Source organism: Zonotrichia albicollis, chromosome 3 (assembly GCF_047830755.1).
Source record: "Zonotrichia albicollis isolate bZonAlb1 chromosome 3, bZonAlb1.hap1, whole genome shotgun sequence".
Taxonomy (NCBI): Eukaryota; Metazoa; Chordata; class Aves; order Passeriformes; family Passerellidae; genus Zonotrichia; species Zonotrichia albicollis.
In genome coordinates this window covers 6,959,054-6,979,318 of record NC_133821.1, presented here as the reverse complement: position 1 = coordinate 6,979,318, position 20,265 = coordinate 6,959,054, and the positions used below count along the sequence as shown (strand labels likewise).

The 20,265-nt window shown below is 46.0% G+C and overlaps 3 protein-coding genes across 13 annotated transcripts in view; 1 reads left to right on the top strand and 2 right to left on the bottom strand.

Moving 5' to 3' along the window:
• ANKRD66 (ankyrin repeat domain 66) overlaps positions 1-3,900 on the bottom strand; it is a 61,824-nt gene extending 57,924 nt beyond the window's left edge. For 3 of the 9 annotated variants that reach the window (XM_074536538.1, XM_026795464.2, XM_074536540.1), the window contains exons 1-3: positions 3,709-3,841; positions 2,187-2,326; positions 632-860 (exon numbers count right to left, since the gene is read on the bottom strand). In XM_074536538.1, coding sequence (XP_074392639.1) covers positions 632-860; positions 2,187-2,326; positions 3,709-3,785 — 446 coding nt within the window. In that variant the 5' untranslated portion in view covers positions 3,786-3,841. Of the gene's footprint in view, positions 1-2; positions 526-631; positions 861-2,186; positions 2,664-3,708 lie in introns of those variants that run through there. The other 6 variants (XM_074536541.1, XM_074536539.1, XM_014269403.3 and 3 more) reach the window with 6 other exon arrangements.
• PLA2G7 (phospholipase A2 group VII) lies at positions 3,857-19,667 on the top strand. Of its 3 annotated transcripts, none has more exons than XM_014269399.3 (11): positions 3,857-4,217; positions 10,730-10,857; positions 12,901-13,051; positions 13,703-13,796; positions 14,440-14,508; positions 14,990-15,137; positions 16,544-16,657; positions 16,933-17,024; positions 17,447-17,620; positions 18,637-18,785; positions 19,131-19,667. In XM_014269399.3, exons 1-11 carry the CDS (start codon positions 3,872-3,874, stop codon positions 19,232-19,234), a joined length of 1,569 nt encoding a protein of 522 aa, XP_014124874.2. In that variant the 5' UTR covers positions 3,857-3,871; the 3' UTR covers positions 19,235-19,667. The 3 variants fall into 3 exon arrangements, with proteins under 3 accessions (XP_014124874.2, XP_074392636.1, XP_014124875.1); XM_074536535.1 differs by lacking the exon at positions 3,857-4,217 and adding an exon at positions 10,033-10,558; XM_014269400.3 differs by lacking the exon at positions 3,857-4,217 and adding an exon at positions 10,349-10,491.
• IMP3 (IMP U3 small nucleolar ribonucleoprotein 3) lies at positions 7,821-10,020 on the bottom strand. Its single transcript, XM_074536542.1, has one exon. It carries the CDS (start codon positions 9,960-9,962, stop codon positions 9,405-9,407), a length of 558 nt encoding a protein of 185 aa, XP_074392643.1. The 5' UTR covers positions 9,963-10,020; the 3' UTR covers positions 7,821-9,404.
• Positions 19,668-20,265: the final 598 nt, after the last annotated feature.

The following is a 20,265-nucleotide window of genomic DNA, read 5'->3' as shown; positions in this document are numbered from 1 at the left end:
AAACAGGAATGGTAATTGGGAACCATTAAAAAACATATTTATTATGGCATGTGCTGTCACAGTGCTAACTGTAAGCAATTAAGACAACAAAGATTTTCCCAAAATTTGGAAGTACTATATGACCATCCTATCAAGTGGTCTAATTTACAGTGATTATGTAAAAAATAGGGTGGCTTTTTTTCTTTACTATAAGAAAGCCAAATGATATACATATAAATATATATACACACACAGACACATACACAGCTGCCGAGGGCTGTTCCTAAACAACTAAACCCCTGTATTTGCTATTCACCACTGTAAGGGGTTAACACTTGTCAGTTGTTGCTTTTATTTCAATTGCTTAATAACGGCTCTGCAACATCCTTACAAAAACAATGATGTCATGAAGTGGTAACGATTTTGAAAACATACCAAGGGAAACCGCAGGAGGCAGGGGAATAAAAGAATGTCTTCTCACGGCTTCCCCCTGACAGGCCCGTGTTTGCTCATCCACTACAACTTGTGTGTCAGGGCTTTAGCAGGCTTTGGGTGGGAAGATAAGTAACACACTTTGTGTGTTCTGGTCCTCTGTGGAGCAGCGAAGTTAATTTTCACTGCAGCCGCAGCGAGACCTGCCACCACTACTCACTTTTCCAAGAATCTGGAGCACTCCTGGTGTCCGTAGATCTCCGCGAGCCTCCGGGGAGTGTCTCCGAAGAGGTCGGCCGCATCCATAGCAGCGTGCAGGGAGTGAAGGGCGTGGAGCACCCGCAGCTTGCCCGCCTCGGCAGCGAAGTGCGCCGCGGTCCAGCCCACATCGCTCCGCAGGCAGGGCCGGGCACCGTGACCCACCAGGAGCCTGACCAGGTCCGACCGCCCTGGCAACGCACAGCAAAGCCACGAGAGAAGATGCTTTACAATTTATACCTTCGGGATGCACAAAGGGGTCACACACAGCTGGTCATAATTCCCTCAGACAGGGATTTCACCCACCTGACTATTTGGTTTATCATATCAGGGATACTGAACTGAAAATGCTGGTTATTTTCCCTCAAACTTGACAGTTTCCAGGATAAATTTACAACAAAAACAACAACCAAATCAAAAAGCTTTCTAATTTCTGAACAGCACATCTCAATTAGTCATTGACCAATTGGCTATTTCATTGCTTCATTTTGGTTTTTAGTTCAATTGCAAAATAAAATTTAAATATTGAGAATGGGAAAATCTGTGAACAGCTTTACTAAAACAAAGATTTTTGGATAGCAGGTGGAGAAACTACTGCTTTTTCATTCACTTTCACATTTTTCTAACTAGTGGAATTGCTTAAAGAAGCAAAAAAAAAAAAAAGTTATTTCTACACCACTTCACACTGCCTTGACTGAGCTAGACTATTCCAAATCACATCTAGGCTCTCTCAGCTTCTCACCATCATTTTTGTTAAGTAGCTCAGTCCCCTTTGCTAATGTTCAAATGCCTAATAATCCATTTGATGCTGGATACATGGTCTTAAGTGTAAAACAGGAAATCACATACTTGATTTCTGAGCAAAGACAGATGTGATGACATGAGATCCCAACAAATACTGTAGCACAGAGAAGTAGAGGTCCAGTTTCCCATTTTACACTGTGTGGAATTATTCATTATTTATTGTTGCATCATCTATTTTTTGGGCTGCAAAGGGATATTTGAGTTTACCAGACACTTCTGAAGGTGAAGGACCAAAGGGGAGCTGCAAGCAGCTCTGGTCCTGCATTGTTCATTCAAAAGGTGGGGATATAAAGAGCAATGTAAAAATGCAGTTATTATTTTGTTCTAATTGGTTTGATAAATACCTGGTGTAAATACAGTGGGTTTGATCTCCTGCTTATTCCCACAGGTGTACATGAGAAATAAACTCAGGGAGTCATCTCTTAGAAAAGGGGGGAAAAGCAGCCATTCCCTATGTGTACATCATGTAAATTGCAAATTGTTGTGTGATGGAAGCAAAAAAGCTAAAAATCAGTTTAACAGCAGTCTCATAAACTATTTTGTAGGTAAAGTTCCCATTTAAATGCATATTTAACTTTTTTTTTTTTTGCACATTAGGGACAAATTACCAAACACAAGCTGAGATTTTGCCAGCCTAGATACAATCACAGGTGATCAGCATCACCTTTTATGATGTCCATTCACAGAGGTAGCAGAGCTGGGGGCGCCCTTACCTTTGGCAGCAGCCCAGTGCAGGGGGGTCCTGCCATGCCAGTCAACATCCTTCTGGTTTGGGTCACAGCGCCCTGCCTTCAAAATCTTCTTCACCAGGTCATAGTCACCCACAGCCACGGCTTCATGGAGCTCTGTCATGCTGCAGGAAGGCACGTGGAGACAGAGATGGTCATTCAGTGGTGTTCACTGATGATCAGCTCCTCTCAGCAGCTTCAGTAGGTCAAGCAGCACCTGGATTAAAAATGAGACAGGCACCATGAGAAACCAAGATTTGTGCAAAAAACAGGAAAAAGGAATGATGGGGGGGAAAAAAATTATCTTCAAACCAGTGATCACGAACTGATGGTGAGTTTTGATCTGTAGACACAGAAATCTGCAGTAAAGTGCAGTCCTTTCATATAAAGGACTTGTAGCTAAAGCCACATTGAACATTTGCCACGGGTTTGTTGTGCTCACTAACCATGGGAACTGGCTCCTCCCTTGCCAGTGCTACAGCATTACCGGTAGCATTTTATTGCAGAGAAAATCAGAAACAGAAACATCTATGCAAGCATCCTCTGACGTTCTTTAGTGAAAATGATAAAAAGGGATAATAATAATTAAGCATATAAAAAGAGATGATAGGGCAAGGTCTTAAACTAAGATTCATAGCCTGTTTCACACCTGGGTGGTTGGACTGTGTAGATAAGATCCAAAAGAAAGACCCATATTTGTCTTCTACTGAGTTTGACTCCTGCACATCTGGGAAATCTGAATATATAAAGAAGAAAATTAAATTTTGGAGCCCCTAGTGGGCCAAAGAAGTACCATGGGATCTCTGTTACTCTAACCACCTGTTATACTGCTTCCTCCTCCTCATTGTCTCTCACTTACCTTGAAGAACCTGTCCCTTTAGATTAAAAAAAGATCTTCCGACTTGTTCTCCAACACCTTTCACCAGCATCAAATCTATCCTGAAAATGTCAAACTTTAATGCATCCAGCCCATCACTGAAATGAAGTCTGGACAAGAGTACAGGAAAAAAAAATCTTGGACCTTTTCATACAACTTTCGTACTCTTTTGCAGCTTCACCTCATACCCATACTGTTAGGGAAGGGAAGCTGCTGATCCCAAGGCAGGAGCTCAGCAGCTCTCCAAGGGGACAGTCCACAGAGGCAACTTCATGAGCAATTTAAGCCAAGCCAAATTCTACCTCCCTTGCTGCCTCCCTTTGCTAGCCTTGCAGCTCATAGGGGCATTTCACAGCTGCTGATCTCTCACAAAATTAATCTTTTATTGCTGGTGCTAAATTAATCTTTTATTACTTCAGGTGAACTCCCTGCATTCAGCATTACTGAGGGGGCAAACGCCAGGACTATGCAAAGCAGGGTGAGTACAGATCTGCCCCACAGGTAGGAACCTGTGCTAAACTCCTCTGCAGCCACCCCAGATGTCACACCCAAAGTGGGATCTGCCTCCCTAGACTGTGGTTATCCCTTTTATAAGGACACAGGAAAATATTTGTATTTTTACAGCACAACCTTGAGCCGAAGCGCCGTCCCGCGCTGCTCACCCGGCCACAGGCATTGCAGCTCCTCCACGGGGTGTTGCAACCCATCCGGGGGAATTTTCCCTCGGGGCTCCTTCTGCTTGAGCCAGCCCCAGCCGGGAGATCCAGAGCTCACACACACAAGGAGCCCGCACATGACTCTGTCCCTGCCGTACCGGGGCACGGCCCAGCACCTCGGCGGCCGGGGGCTCCGCCGGGACGCGCAGGCAGTTCTGGGCATGCCTCCACGGCAGAACTTTGTTTTCCAGGCCCAGGGAGGATTTCTCTCAGAAAGATTGTCTCAGCTGGAAACTAAGGCAAAGTTTGGTCCCTCCCCTTCGGGGAGAGCCCGGCAGTCGCTGTGCCTGCGACAGAGGCGGCGTCCTGAGGGAGCAACCGCTGCTCGCCCGGCTCCGGAGGGCCGTGGGTGGCCAGAGGGGACATCCCGCTCCTTGGGACGGCGGGACGGGAGCGGGGGGCGGCAGGGACACCGCACAGCAGGTACGTGAAGCCCCGCAAAGAGCAAAAAGAGGATCTGGGGGGAGCACGGGAGGAGCAATGGTGACGTGAGGGGAATTTTAAGGAGTTAATTTCTGCGCAGCACCTCACGCAGTTTCACTGCTCGCACTCCCTGTGCCCAGCCCTCAAGGGATCGCGCTCCTCTGGGGCTCCTTATCCAGCCCCAAATCCCTGCGGAAGGGTGGGAGTCACTCCGGGTAACGGGGTGACAGGGGTGACAAGGACATGTCGCTTCGCCTATCCGTGTGTGGACAGCATTCAGGGAAATATAACCCGCCTCAAACACGGCTGTGTCAGCGTGGGGATGGGACGGAGCAGTCCCAGGCTGCAGCAGGGGAAACTCCGACTAGATGGAAGAAGAAAATATAATTTACATTGAGGGTGATTAAAGTGTGCTTCAGGTGTCCAGCACTGAGACATGCAGACCTGAGGCAGCCCCACGCGCGCCCTGCTTTGAGCAGGGGTTTGGATTAGGTGACTTCCAGCGTTCCTTCCCCACCAACATTCTTCGGGGAAGCTGAGAGGGCCAAGGTGTAGGAGGTTTGAGAGCTCTTCCAGCACAGCATTCACCTTCTCCAGACCCAGCATCCCCATACATGCACGGGACCCTGTGCCCCAGCTGCTCTTGGAGCTGGTGTGGAGAGAAGGTGCTTTTAGGACGTGGCTCCCCTGGTGTGTTTCAAGTCCAAGCTCAGGTACAAGGGACAAGTTCAGGACTGCCATGTCAGCGACACGGACCCGCCGGGTCAGCCTGGCTGCACTTTACCCTGTGACACAGCCATTCTCAGGAGCTGGTGGCCCCTCTGGGTAGGGATTGGGGTGGTGGTGCTGCCTGGGCTTGCACTCACCAACCCTACTGACGTGTTCACAGCAGCCCAGAAACTGTGGTGATTTACTGCTGGGGACATGTGGGATCAAACTGTGGTGACACCCTGCTGGGGACACACGGGATCCCCTAACAGCAGCTCCAGAAGGAATGGGACATGCTCAGATCTCCGTCTCTCATTAATGAGTAACCTCCCCTTTCTCTGCCTGCTGGGAACAAAACACTTTTTGTCTTCAAAATCAGCTGATACGAGGGAGGAAGAGACTGCTGTGCTTGCAGAGAAGTGAGAGGGGGTAGTTCCCAGCAGGCAAGTTTCCTGCTACAAAGTCCTGCTGCAGGCCTAACAAACAGTGGGTCAGAAAAGATGCTTCACTGCCTAAAATGGTGTATTTAAAAGCAGGGACAAGAACAGGGGCTCTCATGTAAATGTTGACATAACTCTTAAGATAATAATCCCCCAGATTCAGTGAATATTGAAATGTTTTGGCTTCTGGGATAGGGACTAAGGTGATCCCATTCCCTAGTGATGAGAAATGGGAGTCTCCAGGGTCAGATCTGAGAGGGGATGTATTTAAAACCTTATTCAGAGCTCAAAAAGGGGACAGTGATGCTTCCATCTGCTATGGGGTTTCTTAGTGGGGAGTGCTGCAGACATGAGCATAGGGAAGTGCCCTTCAGCAAGGCTGGGAGGCCCTGGCCTAGCCCAGAATATAGGACCATCACCCAAAAACTTGGGAATTGCCCAGTTCCACCTGTTTCTCAAGCTCCATTCCCCATCTTGAGAAAGGGGATGTACCATCCTTCCTCAGCCCCAAGGCTCTTGGTGATGTGCTGTCAGTGACTGACTGAGGTCAGCATTAAGCCACACCAAAATGTCGATGGATGCAGCCTTGAACACATGCAGCATTCTTGTTTACTGGGAAAAAAATGGAGCTTAGATCAGTGAAAAGCCACACATTTGCATTTCAGTGACAGCCTCAGCTTTTTACACACTACAGCACAAAAGGCGTCAGTGTGAAGGACTCCTTCCTTCAGCTCCCCCACATTCCTCAGGCTCAGCTTCTCTGCTTTGGCAGCCTTCAAATAAAGGGAAAGCCAAGGTCAGGAGAAAAAAAAAAGAGAAAACACAAAAGGGAAAACAAAGGACAAATAAAAAAAAAAAAAAGAGAAAAAAAAAACAGAGGAAAAAATAATCCCCTCGAACCTAAAACCAAAGGCCCTGGTAAAACCTCCTTTCCTGCTGCTCACTATCCAAGTGAGAGCTCCTGCCTGGAAACTGCTCGCTGTTTTCCAATGGCTTTTGCACTTCCCAGAACCCCCCTGCAGCCCCATTCTTCCTTTCTGGAGAAGCTGGTACCCCTGCACCCCCCAGCTCCTGGGACAGGCACATATGGAGGTGGCATTTGCCAAGTTTTGTCAGGCATGGACTGAGTTTGCCCCATCGCCAGCACCACCATCCTCTGTCCTGCAGCAACAACTTCCCACAAGACACATGGAGATGCTGGGGCACCTGAGGAACACCAAGCCCACTTGAGAAGGTACAGGGAAGAAGCACAGTGACACCCAGGACCCCATCCTGTTACTCTCACATGCAAAGTTCTCCTGCTGCAAGTCCCTGGAGCACTGAAGGGGAGAGTTGGAAGGACCTGGCCCAAAAAAGGGCAATGTTGGATCATATCCTCATGCCAGTTTACACAAGACCATGGAAGCTCTGCCAATTTTACTGACATTGGATCAGCCTTGGAATTTAACAAAAGCCTCCATGTTTATCCAAGTGTTGGGAAAGGCTGTAGGAGCTGCTTCCTGTGCCCTTTCAATCCTCAGCTCCAGAACTGCTGTGGGAACCACCCAGCAGTGGCCACAGCATGTCAGCTCTGAAAAACAAACCCAAACCCAGGAACTAAAGGCAAAACCACGGTGGAACACAAGGAAGGAAGCCATTATTTCCCTGGTTGTCATCATCAGCAGGAATTGGCTGTGCTGCTGGAACTTCCATTTTATCTGTTTATTGTACTTGAAGCGGACCCAGCTCTGGTCAGGGACGTGTGAGGTGTTAAAAACTGAGGAGCAGGACACTCATCTCAGGTCTCAGCTACTGTACAACCAGCACAGTTAAGAAATTCCAGACCTAAAGCACACAGACATATAAACACACAGCCTGATTTCTCAGAGAATGTAAAAATTTGATTTCCAGTACCATAGGAAGAGAGCAGAGGTGATGGATGCTGTTATCCTACATATTTCTAGGAAAATCAATTCCCAGTGCTTAACAGTCTACAGCGTTATTTCTCTTCTGCTACAGATGCTGAATGATAAAAAGTAGGTTTCAAACAAAAGGAATGGGCTGATGATATAAACTGCAGAGGCTGACAGGCTGGAGCTTTGATATTTCCTTTTCTACAGTTCCTCCAAGGGCTGGACACACTGGGCAGAGCAGGAGTTCAGCATCTCAGTACTAAAATGCCCTGCACAGTAACTGTGCTGTTACTTAAATTCCTTCCAAAAGAGTAAAGCACAGCAGAAGCACTGCTTTAACCTGCACCTGAATAAGGCACCTTCTAAATTTCCCAAGAAATGATGGCACTGTTCTAGAGGAAAGGGAAGCTGGGAAGGTCTTTAAAAGTCAGGCTTCATGTGTGAAACTTTTTTTCAGGTTGCATTTCTTACAGCAAGATGCATGCTCTACGAAAAAGGTTAAGATGTTGTTGAGGTTATGGTTACTGAAATAAATTCAGGTACAAACAACAGTAGTAGGCAAGTGGTTTATCCACCTGTTTAATGTCCTTTTCTTAATATCTACTATTGCTTTATTAATTGTTCTGCTTAATACAGCGGGCTTATGAGATTGGGAAGAAATGTAAACATTCTGTTTGCCTTATAAAAGCCTGACATATTTGGTTACAGATTATGGTCATGCAGTATCTCCAAAACATACCTCGTAAATACTTCTTCTGTTCAAAAAAGCCACACTAAGGCATCCACATCCAGAGCTTTGACAGTAGCTGCACTCCAGCTCTTTGGATTTGGGATGGACAGTCACAGCTCTGCTCCTAAACCTACTGCCAAATCCTTTCATAGCCCCAGGTAAGGGAAAGAGAGCATTCCTAGGATAAACATTTTACAACTCAGTAATAGCCTTCTAGCTATTAAAATAAAACCAGACTTACAGAAGTTACATAAAAGCTTAAATTAAAAAAAAAGTTCAGAAAGGTGACAAACAGGGCTTACTGGATCATTTAAAAATCAGAATAAACTCAGAGAAACTATATCATAAAGCAGTCCACACATTTCTTCACCAACTAAAAAAAATCCAACAGTTTTATTTTTGTTTTTCTGCTTTTTTATCAAAAAGGAACAAAGTTCCCAACAGCCCCTGGCTAATGTACTAAATGCAGAAGTTTCCCCAAATCTGCAGTTATGGTTACACCAGCTTTTGCTCCAACACCTCCCAGTTAGATCCTCATCCATAAATGATGCATAATGGTAATCTGGAACCCCACATAGCAAAGACACAACTCAAAGCATCAAACTTCCCTTCACAACTACACATGACAATAAAGTTTTTTGTTTTGTTTTTAATTCCGTTTTTGGCTAAAACTTTTAACAGTTCCAGAAACATGGTATTTAGTCTTCTTGTTTACTGCTGGCCTGCAGAAATCCCCTCCTTATTCCTTGATATCAAAAGAAAACGCTTCCAGAAGTAACTGATTCCTGTGCATTCAACTGATTCCTGTGCATTCAACAGCCAAAGGAGGAACCAGAACAACCTCTTGGAAAAGGGCAGTGAAGCAGCTAAACTCAGTCTTTAAACAGTTGATCAGCTTGACTTAAAACCCCTTCCAGCAGCTGCTGTTAAGCTGCCAAGCACTTAAGCCTAACTAAAATCCTCTCCTGCAACTGGGTAGAGACTTTTCCAAGCACTTCTGCTTTATGGGATGTAAGGATGATGGAGATGCACATTTAAGGAAGAGGGAGCTGGGCACGATGATGGAGCTGAGATGTGTCCTGGGGTGATGCTGGTATCCCCATCTGTCTCGAGCACAGAAATAAGTTCTGCACCTTTAGATCTGAGCGTGAAGCGGGGGAGAAGAAAAATCTGCCCTAAACCAGGACAGCTGCCAGAGATGATGATGGAGCTGGGCCACTGGATGTATTCTTGAAGCAGTGGATGTGTAAAGGTTGTTCCTCTGAATGGATGAATGGAACCATCAGCTGTGAAAGGGAGCCAGGAGCAGGTCAGCACGACACTGGATGCGCACAGTTTCCTTCTGGCTCCCTTTGCAGGTGTGCGAATATCCCGTGGTGGTGTTATCGGTGAGCGTGTCCTGTGAGGCATGGCAGGCTTAGGCGGCCAGGTCGAAGTCGTCACGCTCCTGGTTGTAGTCGAGCACCTTCTGCCGCAGGCGCGACGCGTCCACCCAGGTGATGAAGTCCTCGACGGCGCGGGGCACGAGGAGCGCGGGGTCTGTCACCACCTCGGGCCCCACGCGGACGTGCCCCTGCTCCACGAAGGTGACGGCGTGCCGCAGGTTCTGCGCCATGCGCAGCTTCACCAGCAGGCACGGCAGGCGCCGGCGGCAGAAGGCGGAGGCCGAGAGGCTCTCGCACACGGCCAGCGACTGCCGGCTGTTCACCAGCCCCAGCCCGTAGAGCTTCTCCAGCAGCGCGGCGGCGCAGCGGGCGCGGAAGGCGGCGCTGGCCGGGCCCAGGTCGCGGAGGCGCCGCGCCAGGGCGCGGACGGCGCGGGCCAGCGCCTTGTACTGCACGTAATCCTCCCGCCGGCCCACCCGGTACCGCCGCAGCGCCCGCACCTCCGCCAAGTTCCCGCCCGATACCTCCCAGTTCACCAGGTCCAGCCGCCGCAGCAGCTTCTGCTCGTGGTACTTCAGTTTCCGCACCATCTTTGCGGGACCGGGATCCGCCGCGCTGCGCCTCACAGGGTCTGTTCCGGGGCGGAGCGGCCGCCCGTCCCGCGGCTTTTCCGGGGAGGAGCAGCCGTGACATGGCACTGGGAGCCCCGCCCCGGGCGGCGGGGTACCGGGAGAAGGATGGCTCCGTGTCTCCTTCCCCAGGGAGAAAGCGGCAGATAGAGCCCAACCCGGGATGCGGCTGCTTTCCCCCGCGCTCTGCGCATCGCCGGGGCCAGCCCGGCGCGGAGGGGTTACCCCAGGTACGGCCACAGCGCCCCGACACCCGCTCCGGCACGGACAGCCCGACCTCGTCTCGCCTGGGGCCGAGCCTGGGACTCGTCATTCCTTCTGGAAGAATGGCAGCGGCGTTGTGTTTCTCTGTGACATCCCACTCCCCCTGATGCACAGGCCGATTTTCCTCGAGGAGCAGCAGAATCCTCCCTCTGTGCGGTTCGTAGCGCCGCACATCTCCCGAGTGCCGCCGCGGCCTCGCCAGCCAAAGATTTCATCCCACTTTTCTGTAAGTGCACCGTGCTGTCTCCTTCTTGGGATTCAGGATACAACAAGGAAAATCCCCAGTAGAACAGGTCAGGTTGACAATTCGGGATTTCTTTGTTTCTTACGAACAGATTTCTGTATTGGCTTAATCTTGATTTTCCTAATTCTGGATTTTCAGCGTGCTGGATTTGTTTCAGTGTGGGTGGTCTGGACACAGAGGCCATGGTGGTCTCTTGATTTGCTTTTGTTTTTTCCCCCAGATTCGTCGGTGAAGGCACCAATAGAAATGTGGGGCACCAACAGCACTGAGAAATTTTACAGGATCCCTGAAGGAAAGGGACCACACTCAGTTGGATGTACAGACCTGATGACAGAAAATGCAGTTGAGGTAAAGCTCTCGACTGGTTGGATTTAAGCCACAGTGTTAGTGAAACAAATGGCTGCAGTTTTAAAGCAGAAGGTCTTGCCTGTGTGCTCCATGCTGACATTCACAGCTGAGCTTTCTATGCTCTCCATCCTGGTGTAGGATGTGTGCTGGGCATTTACCAGATGGATGTAACCTGCAAGCCTTTCCCATGGCCAGTTCCTCCCTCCTCTAATGTCCTTGCCTTTCTGACTCTCCTACAAAAGATACTGCAAAGAAACTGTGTCCTCCTGAGACCCAGGGGGTTCTTCCCACCCACCCCACTGCTGCCTCCTGTGCTGGGCTCCTGAGGAGACTCCACACGCAGTCTCTGTGACTGTGGCTGTTCTCAAGACAAAGATCTCAACAGGATTTGGCAGGGTTGGGAGATGAGCCTATCTGGTGTTTCAGCTGCAGGGTAAGAGACGAGATGTCTGTTGAGATTTTATCTCACTGGAGATGAACAGGATGTCAGTTTTGCAAGAGGTAAGCACAGTGAGAAGCCACAATAATAAGACAGGGACGTTAACCAGACCAGTATTGAGCTTTGTTGTGAGTTTCCATTTCCAATCCTCTTGCCTTTGAGAGAATACTCCTGCATTTACACTGTGATTTTACTCCACAGAGTAGCCAGATGGAGTGGAACTTGAGATCAGTTTGTAATGGTTCACATGCTTTCCTTTACTGAGCTTACTCTGTATCAGCACGGAGAAGTGATGAGTTTCTCTTTGCAGTCAGCCTATGTGCTTTTTTACATAAGCATTATAAGCAACTGCAGTTCTCTCAGGCATAAATAATGAACCCCTTCCCCTTTCTGGTAATCAGTTAGTCATTGGGGAGGTTCACTGGGACTGTTCTGAGATCAAGCTGATATCACTACCAATGTGGAGGAAGGTTCTTCCACAATGGTCTCTGTGTCAAAGGTTGATTTAAGTTTGATAAGTGAATAGAAACAAACTTCATTAAACAAACTTTCGGTAAACAGATAAATTAGTGTTCAAGAAATCAGGCTTTATTTCAAAGCTCATGTTTATTTTGGCCATGATTGTAACTTGCTAAACTAAAAGTACAGCTGGAGCATGACAATGAACTTTAATGGGGTGCTGCAAATTCCCTTGTAAACCAGGAATTAAGAATGCAAACTGCACACAGTTCATCTTCTGGGAAGTCTGCTTTGTGCATTGGTACATTGCTGCTGTCTGTGAAGGAAAAAGACTGACAAGGGGGTATGGAAGGTCCCTGTGTGTGTGGAAAGCTTGGGAACTTTCCTGGGATACCTGGAGTGCAGACAATAAGAGATTTCAACTGGTGGTGAGAAATAGAGGCAGATGAAACACAGGCTAACAAAGTTGTGTTTAGAAGGATGGACCACAAGACACTTGTGAACATCTTGATGAGGAGGAAGAGCGATGTATTGTTCTCCCTTGCCGTGCAGCTGCCCAAGGGCTTTGCTGACAGCCTCTGCTCAGTTTAGGCAGGAACACTACAGCCACATTAGAAAGCCTTATTTTCTCCAGGCTGAATGGCTCCAGCTCTCTCAGCCTGTCATGCTTGGAGAGGTGCTCCAGCTCTCAGGTCATCTTCAGTCACCCCTTTGACAGTCAGCCCTATAAAACTTACCAAAACACATCATCAAACCATTCCCAGTGAAGAAGACAGAAGAAAAGATCCAGCAAGATGCTGGATTGAGCAAATAGGTAGTGAGTGTTTGTAATAATTAACTTAATTAAATGAAGTATTTCTAATAAGCCTTAAGCTAACCTAGAGAAGGTGATGTGTATCTCCACCTGTGATGATGTCTATCTTATGTTACTTTAAATTCATTGTGGGCACAGGAAGATTCTGACATAGGATTGGCATCAAAGCCTGTATATGATAATAATTTTCTCATGAGATTCTCATAATTCTCTTGAACTGCATTCTTGCAACCGAAACCTTCCATATAAATGTTTTAATCTTCCATTTTCTGTGCCATATATAGATAAATACCAATATTCCTTTTTTAATTTTATTATTTCCTAATCCCAGGGAAGCTTTTTGCGCCTATACTATCCAGCATATGATGCCACAGATATGGAAGAGGCACGATGGATTCCAGACAAAGAATACTATCAGGGACTCTCTGACTTCCTTAATATGTACCGAGTTGTAGGAGAAAGGCTCTTCCATTACTATGTTGGTGAGACTCCTTCTGGTTTTATTCCTTTATTCTTGTCACTGCCTCTAGGCTCCATGAGTAGGGTGTTGCTGCTGCAGGGCTGAAGAAGAGTTTTTAGTAAAAAAGTGTGGTTTTGTGGGATGGGTTTGTGTAGTGAGAGTGCTGAAGGTGACCCCAGCTCTCAGCAGTCCCTGACTGCTGTGGATAGAAGTGTGAAGTGTCTGGGCAGTTTGCTCTAGGTCTGCTGCACCTGTGTGTTGCGATTTAAATCCCACAAGCAAATGTGCAAATATACAAAAGTCAGAGAGATCCTAAGGTCTGAATGTCAGCAAGACCTGGATGCCTGACTATGAAGATTTCAGAGATATGTAGACCTTGTGCCAGACTGTGGATGGGAGAAGACAAGTATCTTCTGCCAAGTAGAACGTGTTTTCAGAATCAGATCCATTTTGCTTTCTATTTTAAAGATGAGTCTTGGCACCTTATCTTTAGGTGATTGCTCTGATATTAGTGATCACTACATTCTCTCATAGTGATCACTGCTCTGATATGTAGTGATCACTACATTCTTGGGATCTTTTCCACAGGAACAAATCCTTTCTCTCATTCCAGTAATAATGATGTACACTTCCATTTTTATTTATAATGATGTACGCTTCCATTTTTACTTAGGTTCAGTGACCTGTCCTGCAAAGTCAAATGCTGCTTTTAAGCCAGGAGAAAAATACCCACTTCTTGTTTTTTCCCATGGGCTTGGAGCTTTTCGGTAATTTTGCAGTTTGTTGATAAACTGGTTTTGTTGTCTATGGAGACAGCAGTCTCCAAGGGTGGTTCTGAACAGATTTCAGTAGGGGGGTGAGATCCTTGTGGATCTGAAAGAGATTTGAAGAATAGGCTGCTGTGTGTCTTTATGCCCCCACTGAAACAACAGCAGGGCTGGTCTGTGGTTGGTCACAGAATAATAGAACAGCCTGGGTTGGAAGGGGCCTTTAAAGATCATTGCTGCTGTGGGCAGGGACACCTTCCCCTAGACCAAGTTGCTCGGAACTCCATTTGTGTTTAACTTTGTTATGAGGGAGGAGAAGATAATTTACCAGCCCATAAGGATGTTGTGAAAATTAGCTGGTTAGTTTTTGGACAGCTCTTTGAAGATGCAAAGTGCTGTGTGTGCTACTTATTAAAAATCAGTGGCATCTTCCTTTCTGAACAGACAGTAAAACAGTACCAAGGTTTTGTGAACCTTTTGTGAAGGCTGTGGTGCCTGGCATACCAAATCTTGCTTTGCTGGGTAGCAGATTCAAAGAGAAGAAATATTGAGTGGAGACTAGTGCATACCTAGCATGGTCAGCATTTAAAGAGCAATGGAATTGAAAGAATGACATCTCACCAGAGTGTGGTTTTTATTGCAGGACAATCTATTCTGCTATTTGCATAGAGATGGCTTCTCAGGGCTTTATAGTGGCTGCTGTGGAGCACAGGTGAGTGTGCTGTACATTTGGGAGTTCTGATGGAAAGCAACTTTCTCACATTGAACAGAATGTTATTTATTCTAAAAGAAGAGCTTCAGGATTTTTTAACAAAACTAACGTCTTTTTCAGCCCTGCCCACACTGCCCATAGCTCAACTCTTCTCCAAACAAAGGGACTTTTGTTTAGATAAGCCCGAGAATGAAAAGTCTTGGGGTAGATATCATTTGTGCTATCATAGATAGCATTTCAGATATGCTATTTTTTTCACTCTTTTTGTTAGAATATAAAGTAGGTGAAGAATACAGAGGATGTGGGAGTTTTGGTGGGGTTATTGTATTATTTAGAAAGTCTGTGTACACTTGGGTTGCAATTGCAACAGCACTGGTTGATAGCTGAATCTCTTCAGATGAGTGAAATTGGAAACTTTTGCTGACTGCATCTCAATCCAAATGGAATGCACTCTCAGAAATAACCTCCTCTTGTATTACAGAGATGAATCTGCTTCAGCCACATATTATTGTAAAAGAAGGTCTGTTTCTGAGTCACAGGAAGAGTCTCCACCTAACATGGAGAAGGAGTGGATCTACTACAGGAAACTGAAAACTGGCGAGGAGGAGCGTTGCTTGCGCCATAAGCAGGTGCCTGGGCTGGCTCTGTGCTCTGGGAAGTGTGGCAGGAGGGCTGTGTTTAGGGATAGCAGAGCCTCCCTTTGCCCAGAGGAGCAGTCTTCTGCCATGGCTCGGGAAGATACAAAAATTGATTGAGTCCTGTGCCCCTGAAGGTGGAACAGCCAACAATAGCACAAGTTGCTCTCTCAACAAAGCTTTTTCTTGAAGTTGCACTTTTGAGCTGAGTCATCTGTTTCTCTTCTGGTTCCACTCAACTTTCTGTTTCTTCTCTGTCTCTTACAGTTTTACTGCCCAGCCCAGCCTAAAAGTGACACAGAGTTGAGCTCAAGTGTTTATGTGGCCTTAGGCTTGCATTAGCTTTCATTTACTGTTCCATGGAATGATGAATCATGGCTGCTCTGAGTGGGATGTTTGTTTTATAGTCCTTACCACACTTGAAGGTGTATTTTAGCAATGTAAACAGTGCAGACTTCCAATTTATTATAAGCAGTATCCAAGCTGCATGAAATGTGGCCATACTGACAAGCTCTTCCAAGCATACACTTGACCTTTAAAGTATGTGAGTGGTTTTTCCAGCTAATGAAAACTTACCCAGGGAGGTGCTTCTCTTTATCTCCCTGGGCCATACAGACAATAGTACAAGAGTCATTTCCTGGATGAGTACAATGTCCTACCCATGAGTGTAATGTCTGAGCTTGGAAATAACCTTCAGAAGCTGTTGTCTGCAAATTTCACAAGTAGAGAAGTCGGGAGATTGGGATTTATTTGAAATTCAGTGATGCACAGACATCTTGTTGGCTACCTGCACACTGCTTCCCAAGATCACTACTGTACATTGGTTCTATTATTCCTTGGTTCTTCTTGAAGCTTTTCTTTTACTGACACACCAGTTAAAAACTGTTCTTATGGAACAATGAAAATCTTTTTTTGCAATAGCTTCACTACAGTTTTCAAGGATGAGTATATATAAAAAATGGGATGGGCTTCATTTTTTCTTCATTTGGTTTATCCAGTGTAAAGACAGTTTCAAGGCTATTGTGTGATGAGGCAGTGATAGAATGACATTTGCTTATCCAGCCTGAGAAGCATCAGTGAGTCAGCCTTCCTTGGAGTTTTGCAACTTGAACCTTTGTACATCCCAACAACTCCTTTTCTTAGGCAGTGACAGGATGAAGGAGTTGATGGCCTTTGGTGCATGTTACAGGGATAAATGCCTCTGTGTGTAGAGGTTCTACACAAGAGCTTCAGCTCTTTACACCACCAGAAACCAATTTTGTTGTTTGTCAGATGGCTCCATTCTGCAGTTCAGTGGGGGAAAACTATCAGAGTAAGTCTTGTGTCCAAGGGGCTGTCAAGCCTGGCAGTTGTCTGATGATTCTTTCCACTGCTCTACCCCACCCTTTCTTTCTCCCCAGGTGCAGCAAAGAGCACAGGAGTGTATCAAAGCTCTCAATCTCATTCTTAAAATCAATTCAGGAGAGGAAGTAACAAATGTATTACATTCAGACTTTGACTGGAACAGCCTAAAAGTGAGTAGAAGGTGCCACCTGCATTTTGTAAAACACCTAATAATGCTTCTGATTTCCCCCTTCCATTTCTAAACTGGTTCATGTAAAGTATTCTGAAGATCACTGTGTAGATCTCTGAAAATATTCTCAGGTCATCCAAAGCTGGATAGAGAATAACAGAGCTGAAATGATGCTCTTCCTACTTCAGTAGGGTCTAATGTCTAAAAAAATTATTCCCTTTAAAAACCTAAGTTTGGGAAAGAAAGTCTCTTACAGCACCTGGATTTTTTTGACAGGATTCTGTTGATACTAGCAGAATAGCTGTGATGGGACACTCTTTTGGTGGTGCTACAGTTATTGAAAGTCTCAGCAAAGAAATAAGATTTAGGTAAGTATGCAAAACAAGGCCAGAGACATCTGGCACTTGAGAGGTCTGGAGCAGGGCACTTTACCTAGGATCCCCCAACTACTAATTGACTCCTGAAGAAGAGAGTTGTTTGGCATGTCTTGCTTTCTCTAGCCATGCTTTTTCCAAGTGTGGGGATATGGTGGAACATAACAGCTGCATCTTGTTATATCATGATACCATGGGACCCTGCAGTCCAGCTGTACCTGGCAGTGGAGACCAACATATGGAAAGAATAGACTAATTCTCTTCCCCCAGAGTAGAGATTATTATGATACAAAGTGATTCATTTACCTGTTCAGTATCAGAAAGACTTCCTCTTTACCATGTCTCTTGCAACTCAAAGCATGCTCAGAATTTCCAAGCGTTCTGCTTCTGTGCCAATATCCAGATGTGTTTGGCAGGTGTGGCATTGCCCTCGATGTATGGATGCTTCCTGTAGGTGATGACATTTACCAAAACAGCGTCCAGCAGCCACTGCTTTTTATCAACTCTGAAAAATTCCAGTGGGCTGAGAACATCTTAAAGATTAAGAAGCTCATCTCCAATGACACAAACAAGAAGATGATCACTATCAAGTAAGTGCTCAGGAGCCATCATTTCCGTCTGTGGTGGAAGCTCTTGTTGGTACTGTGCAGTTACAGGTAACTGCAGGCAGGCAGGCAGACAGACAGACAGACAGTCCCTAAAGCACAAGTCTGAGGAGGAAGAGGAGCTGTGGGAGCTGGGAATGTTTAGCCTGGAGAAAAGGAGGCTCAGGGTGACCTCCTCACTCACAACTCCCTAACAGGAGGGTGGAACCAGGTGGGGGGTTCAGGCTCTTCTCCCAGGGAACAAGAAGAAATGTCCTCAAGTCATACCAGGGGCAGTTCAGATTGGATATTAGGAAATATTTCTTCATTTAAACTGTTGTTAGGAATTGGACCAGGCTGTTTAGGGAAATTGGGGAGTCATCATCCCTGAAGGTGTTTAACAAGACATGTAGATGTGGCATTGAGGGACATGGTTTAGAGCTGGAATAGCAGTGCTGGGTTAATGGTTGAATTTAATAATCTTAGAGGTCTTTTCCAGCCTAAATGATACTATGACTGTCTGTCCTCATGGCCCAGGTTTTCACTGTATGTTTAAATTAGCCACACATCCCCCACAGCAGGGACAGAGACCTCTCAAAGCAGCCAGGATCCCCAAGTTAAAGACACTCCAAGGTGTGCATTCCTGCCCTGGGGCACAAGCTTTGTGCTGAGCCCTGTGCATCACCTGCATTTGAACACTTGAAAGCCTTCTGGGGGCAGTTCTGCAGCCAGGGGAGGGATGGCTCTACCCTGCACCACTGAGCAGGGAGACAACTTGATTTTGATGCTATGCCAAACCAGCTCTCTATTGCTGTTGCAGTTACAGTGACTTACAGCAAGCATGTACAAACCTTGCTCCCTTCTGTGGTTAGGGCAGAATTTCCTGCTGATCTTGCTTCTGAGATTAACCTGTTTTATCTTCTCTTAAAGACAGCACACGACATTTGACTGAAGTCTTGTATCTTTTAATCAGGCTATTTAACAGGCAGTCTTACAAGCCTGTTGATCATTTTTCTTTGCAGGGGGTCAGTACATCAGAGTTTTCCTGATTTCACCTTTGTGAGTGGAGGAATCATTGCAAGATTTTTCAAATTAAAAGGAGAAATAGATCCAAATGAAGCTATTGATATCAGCAATCATGCTTCATTAGCCTTCCTACAGAAACATCTGAGTAAGTATCTGTTTACAGCAAAGTAGGAAGTTGACTAATATTTCATTCCTGTGAAGCTTTTTATATAACCATTCAGTTTAAAACAAGATCAAAATAAGTGTATCAGTGGAAAAAATAAGTCAGACTTCTTCTAGAGGTTTGTCAGTTACTTTTGTGATCTTGGCAACTCAGAGAAAATCACTGACATTTTGTTCTGGTACAAAAAATTTGGAGTATCATTTTTTCCCTCCTTAAAACATTTTTCCTTCCCTACTTTGCCGAATTGATTTCATTTTTCAGTGTAGTTTGACAAAAAGCTGGTCACTTAACTCATGGCCACTTGGTTTTCTTTCTGCCACCCTACAGGTCTTAAGAAGGATTTTGATCAGTGGGATTCACTTGTGGATGGCATAGGTCCCAATGTTATTCCTGGAACCAACATTGACACATCTCCTGCTGAACCTGAGTAAGGAATACAAAGGAGTATTGTATGCCATGGACATCAGGACACTAATATTGGTCAGACATTGCTGAGACATGTGGTGGCATTCAACACCAACAAAGCTTTTGGGGCAAGGCAAAAAAAGGCAAGGCACTAAGTTACATAATCATAAAAACAGAGGTTTCTGTTCAAATGAGTTAGTGGGATGCTCTGAAATACTGTAGTAGGGTAACTTCTGCTTTGTAAGCAGCTTGGGGAAATCACTTGGTATAATTTAAATGCTCTTTCTGGTTTTGACTAGAATTAAGTTTGCAGAAAGACAGATTGAGCTCCAAGGAATTCAGCTACAGGTTTGTTTACCAAGCTTTATGTCAGTCTGCATCCAGCAAGCCTTTCCTGCAGGGTAGGGGAAAAGAAACCAAAAAAAACCTCAAACCACCACTTTCCTGTTTAGATTCTAAGTATTTCAGCTGTGCTCTGACAACAGTTGGGAGTTAGAGATGCCTGTGGAGGGTGGTCTTCAAGACTGTGTCTTGTTAAAATAAGTCACAGTAAAAGCTACAGGAAGGATTTCAGCTGACAGCAGAGGAAGTCCAGACACAGGACTCCTCACAGGAGCTTAATCCACTTAAACCTAAGATGTGTTTAGTGCCATACATAGAGGATGATGTTTGTATCTCAGAAGCTTTTCCCTGGGTCACACTAGTAGCAACTGTAATTGCCCTTGGGCAAAGCTCCAGCAGCTCCTCCCTTGTCTGTGTTTCCACTATCACTCACACAGACTGCAGGGGAAGTACAGATGTGGCACCTGTACAGCTCCCTTTACATGGTCCTTGTTAGCACTGCTTCAGCTCCTGAGGTCTGGCCAGGTAGTAATCACCCCCCAGACACTCAGCTTTCTCCAGGTACTCACAATGGTCTCTAGGGGACTCAGGTGGCTCCCACTGACAGATACAGACAGTGGACAAAGATTGTCAGCCCCCACCTGGGTGGCCTTCTTTTAGGCTCTCCTTTTTGGATCAGAACTGCCTGAAGCTGCCCCATGGAAGGGTGTCTTCT

Bases quoted from the DNA above. Each gene is read 5' to 3' on its own strand.
- IMP3 (XM_074536542.1), bottom strand. From the start codon at position 9,962: ATGGTGCGGAAACTGAAGTACCACGAGCAGAAGCTGCTGCGGCGGCTG.
- PLA2G7 (XM_074536535.1), top strand. From the start codon at position 10,165: ATGCGGCTGCTTTCCCCCGCGCTCTGCGCATCGCCGGGGCCAGCCCGG. The intron at 10,858-12,900 runs GTAAAGCTCTCG...TCCTAATCCCAG, and splicing joins TGACAGAAAATGCAGTTGAG to GGAAGCTTTTTGCGCCTATA. The intron at 15,138-16,543 runs GTGCCTGGGCTG...CTTTCTCCCCAG, and splicing joins GTTGCTTGCGCCATAAGCAG to GTGCAGCAAAGAGCACAGGA.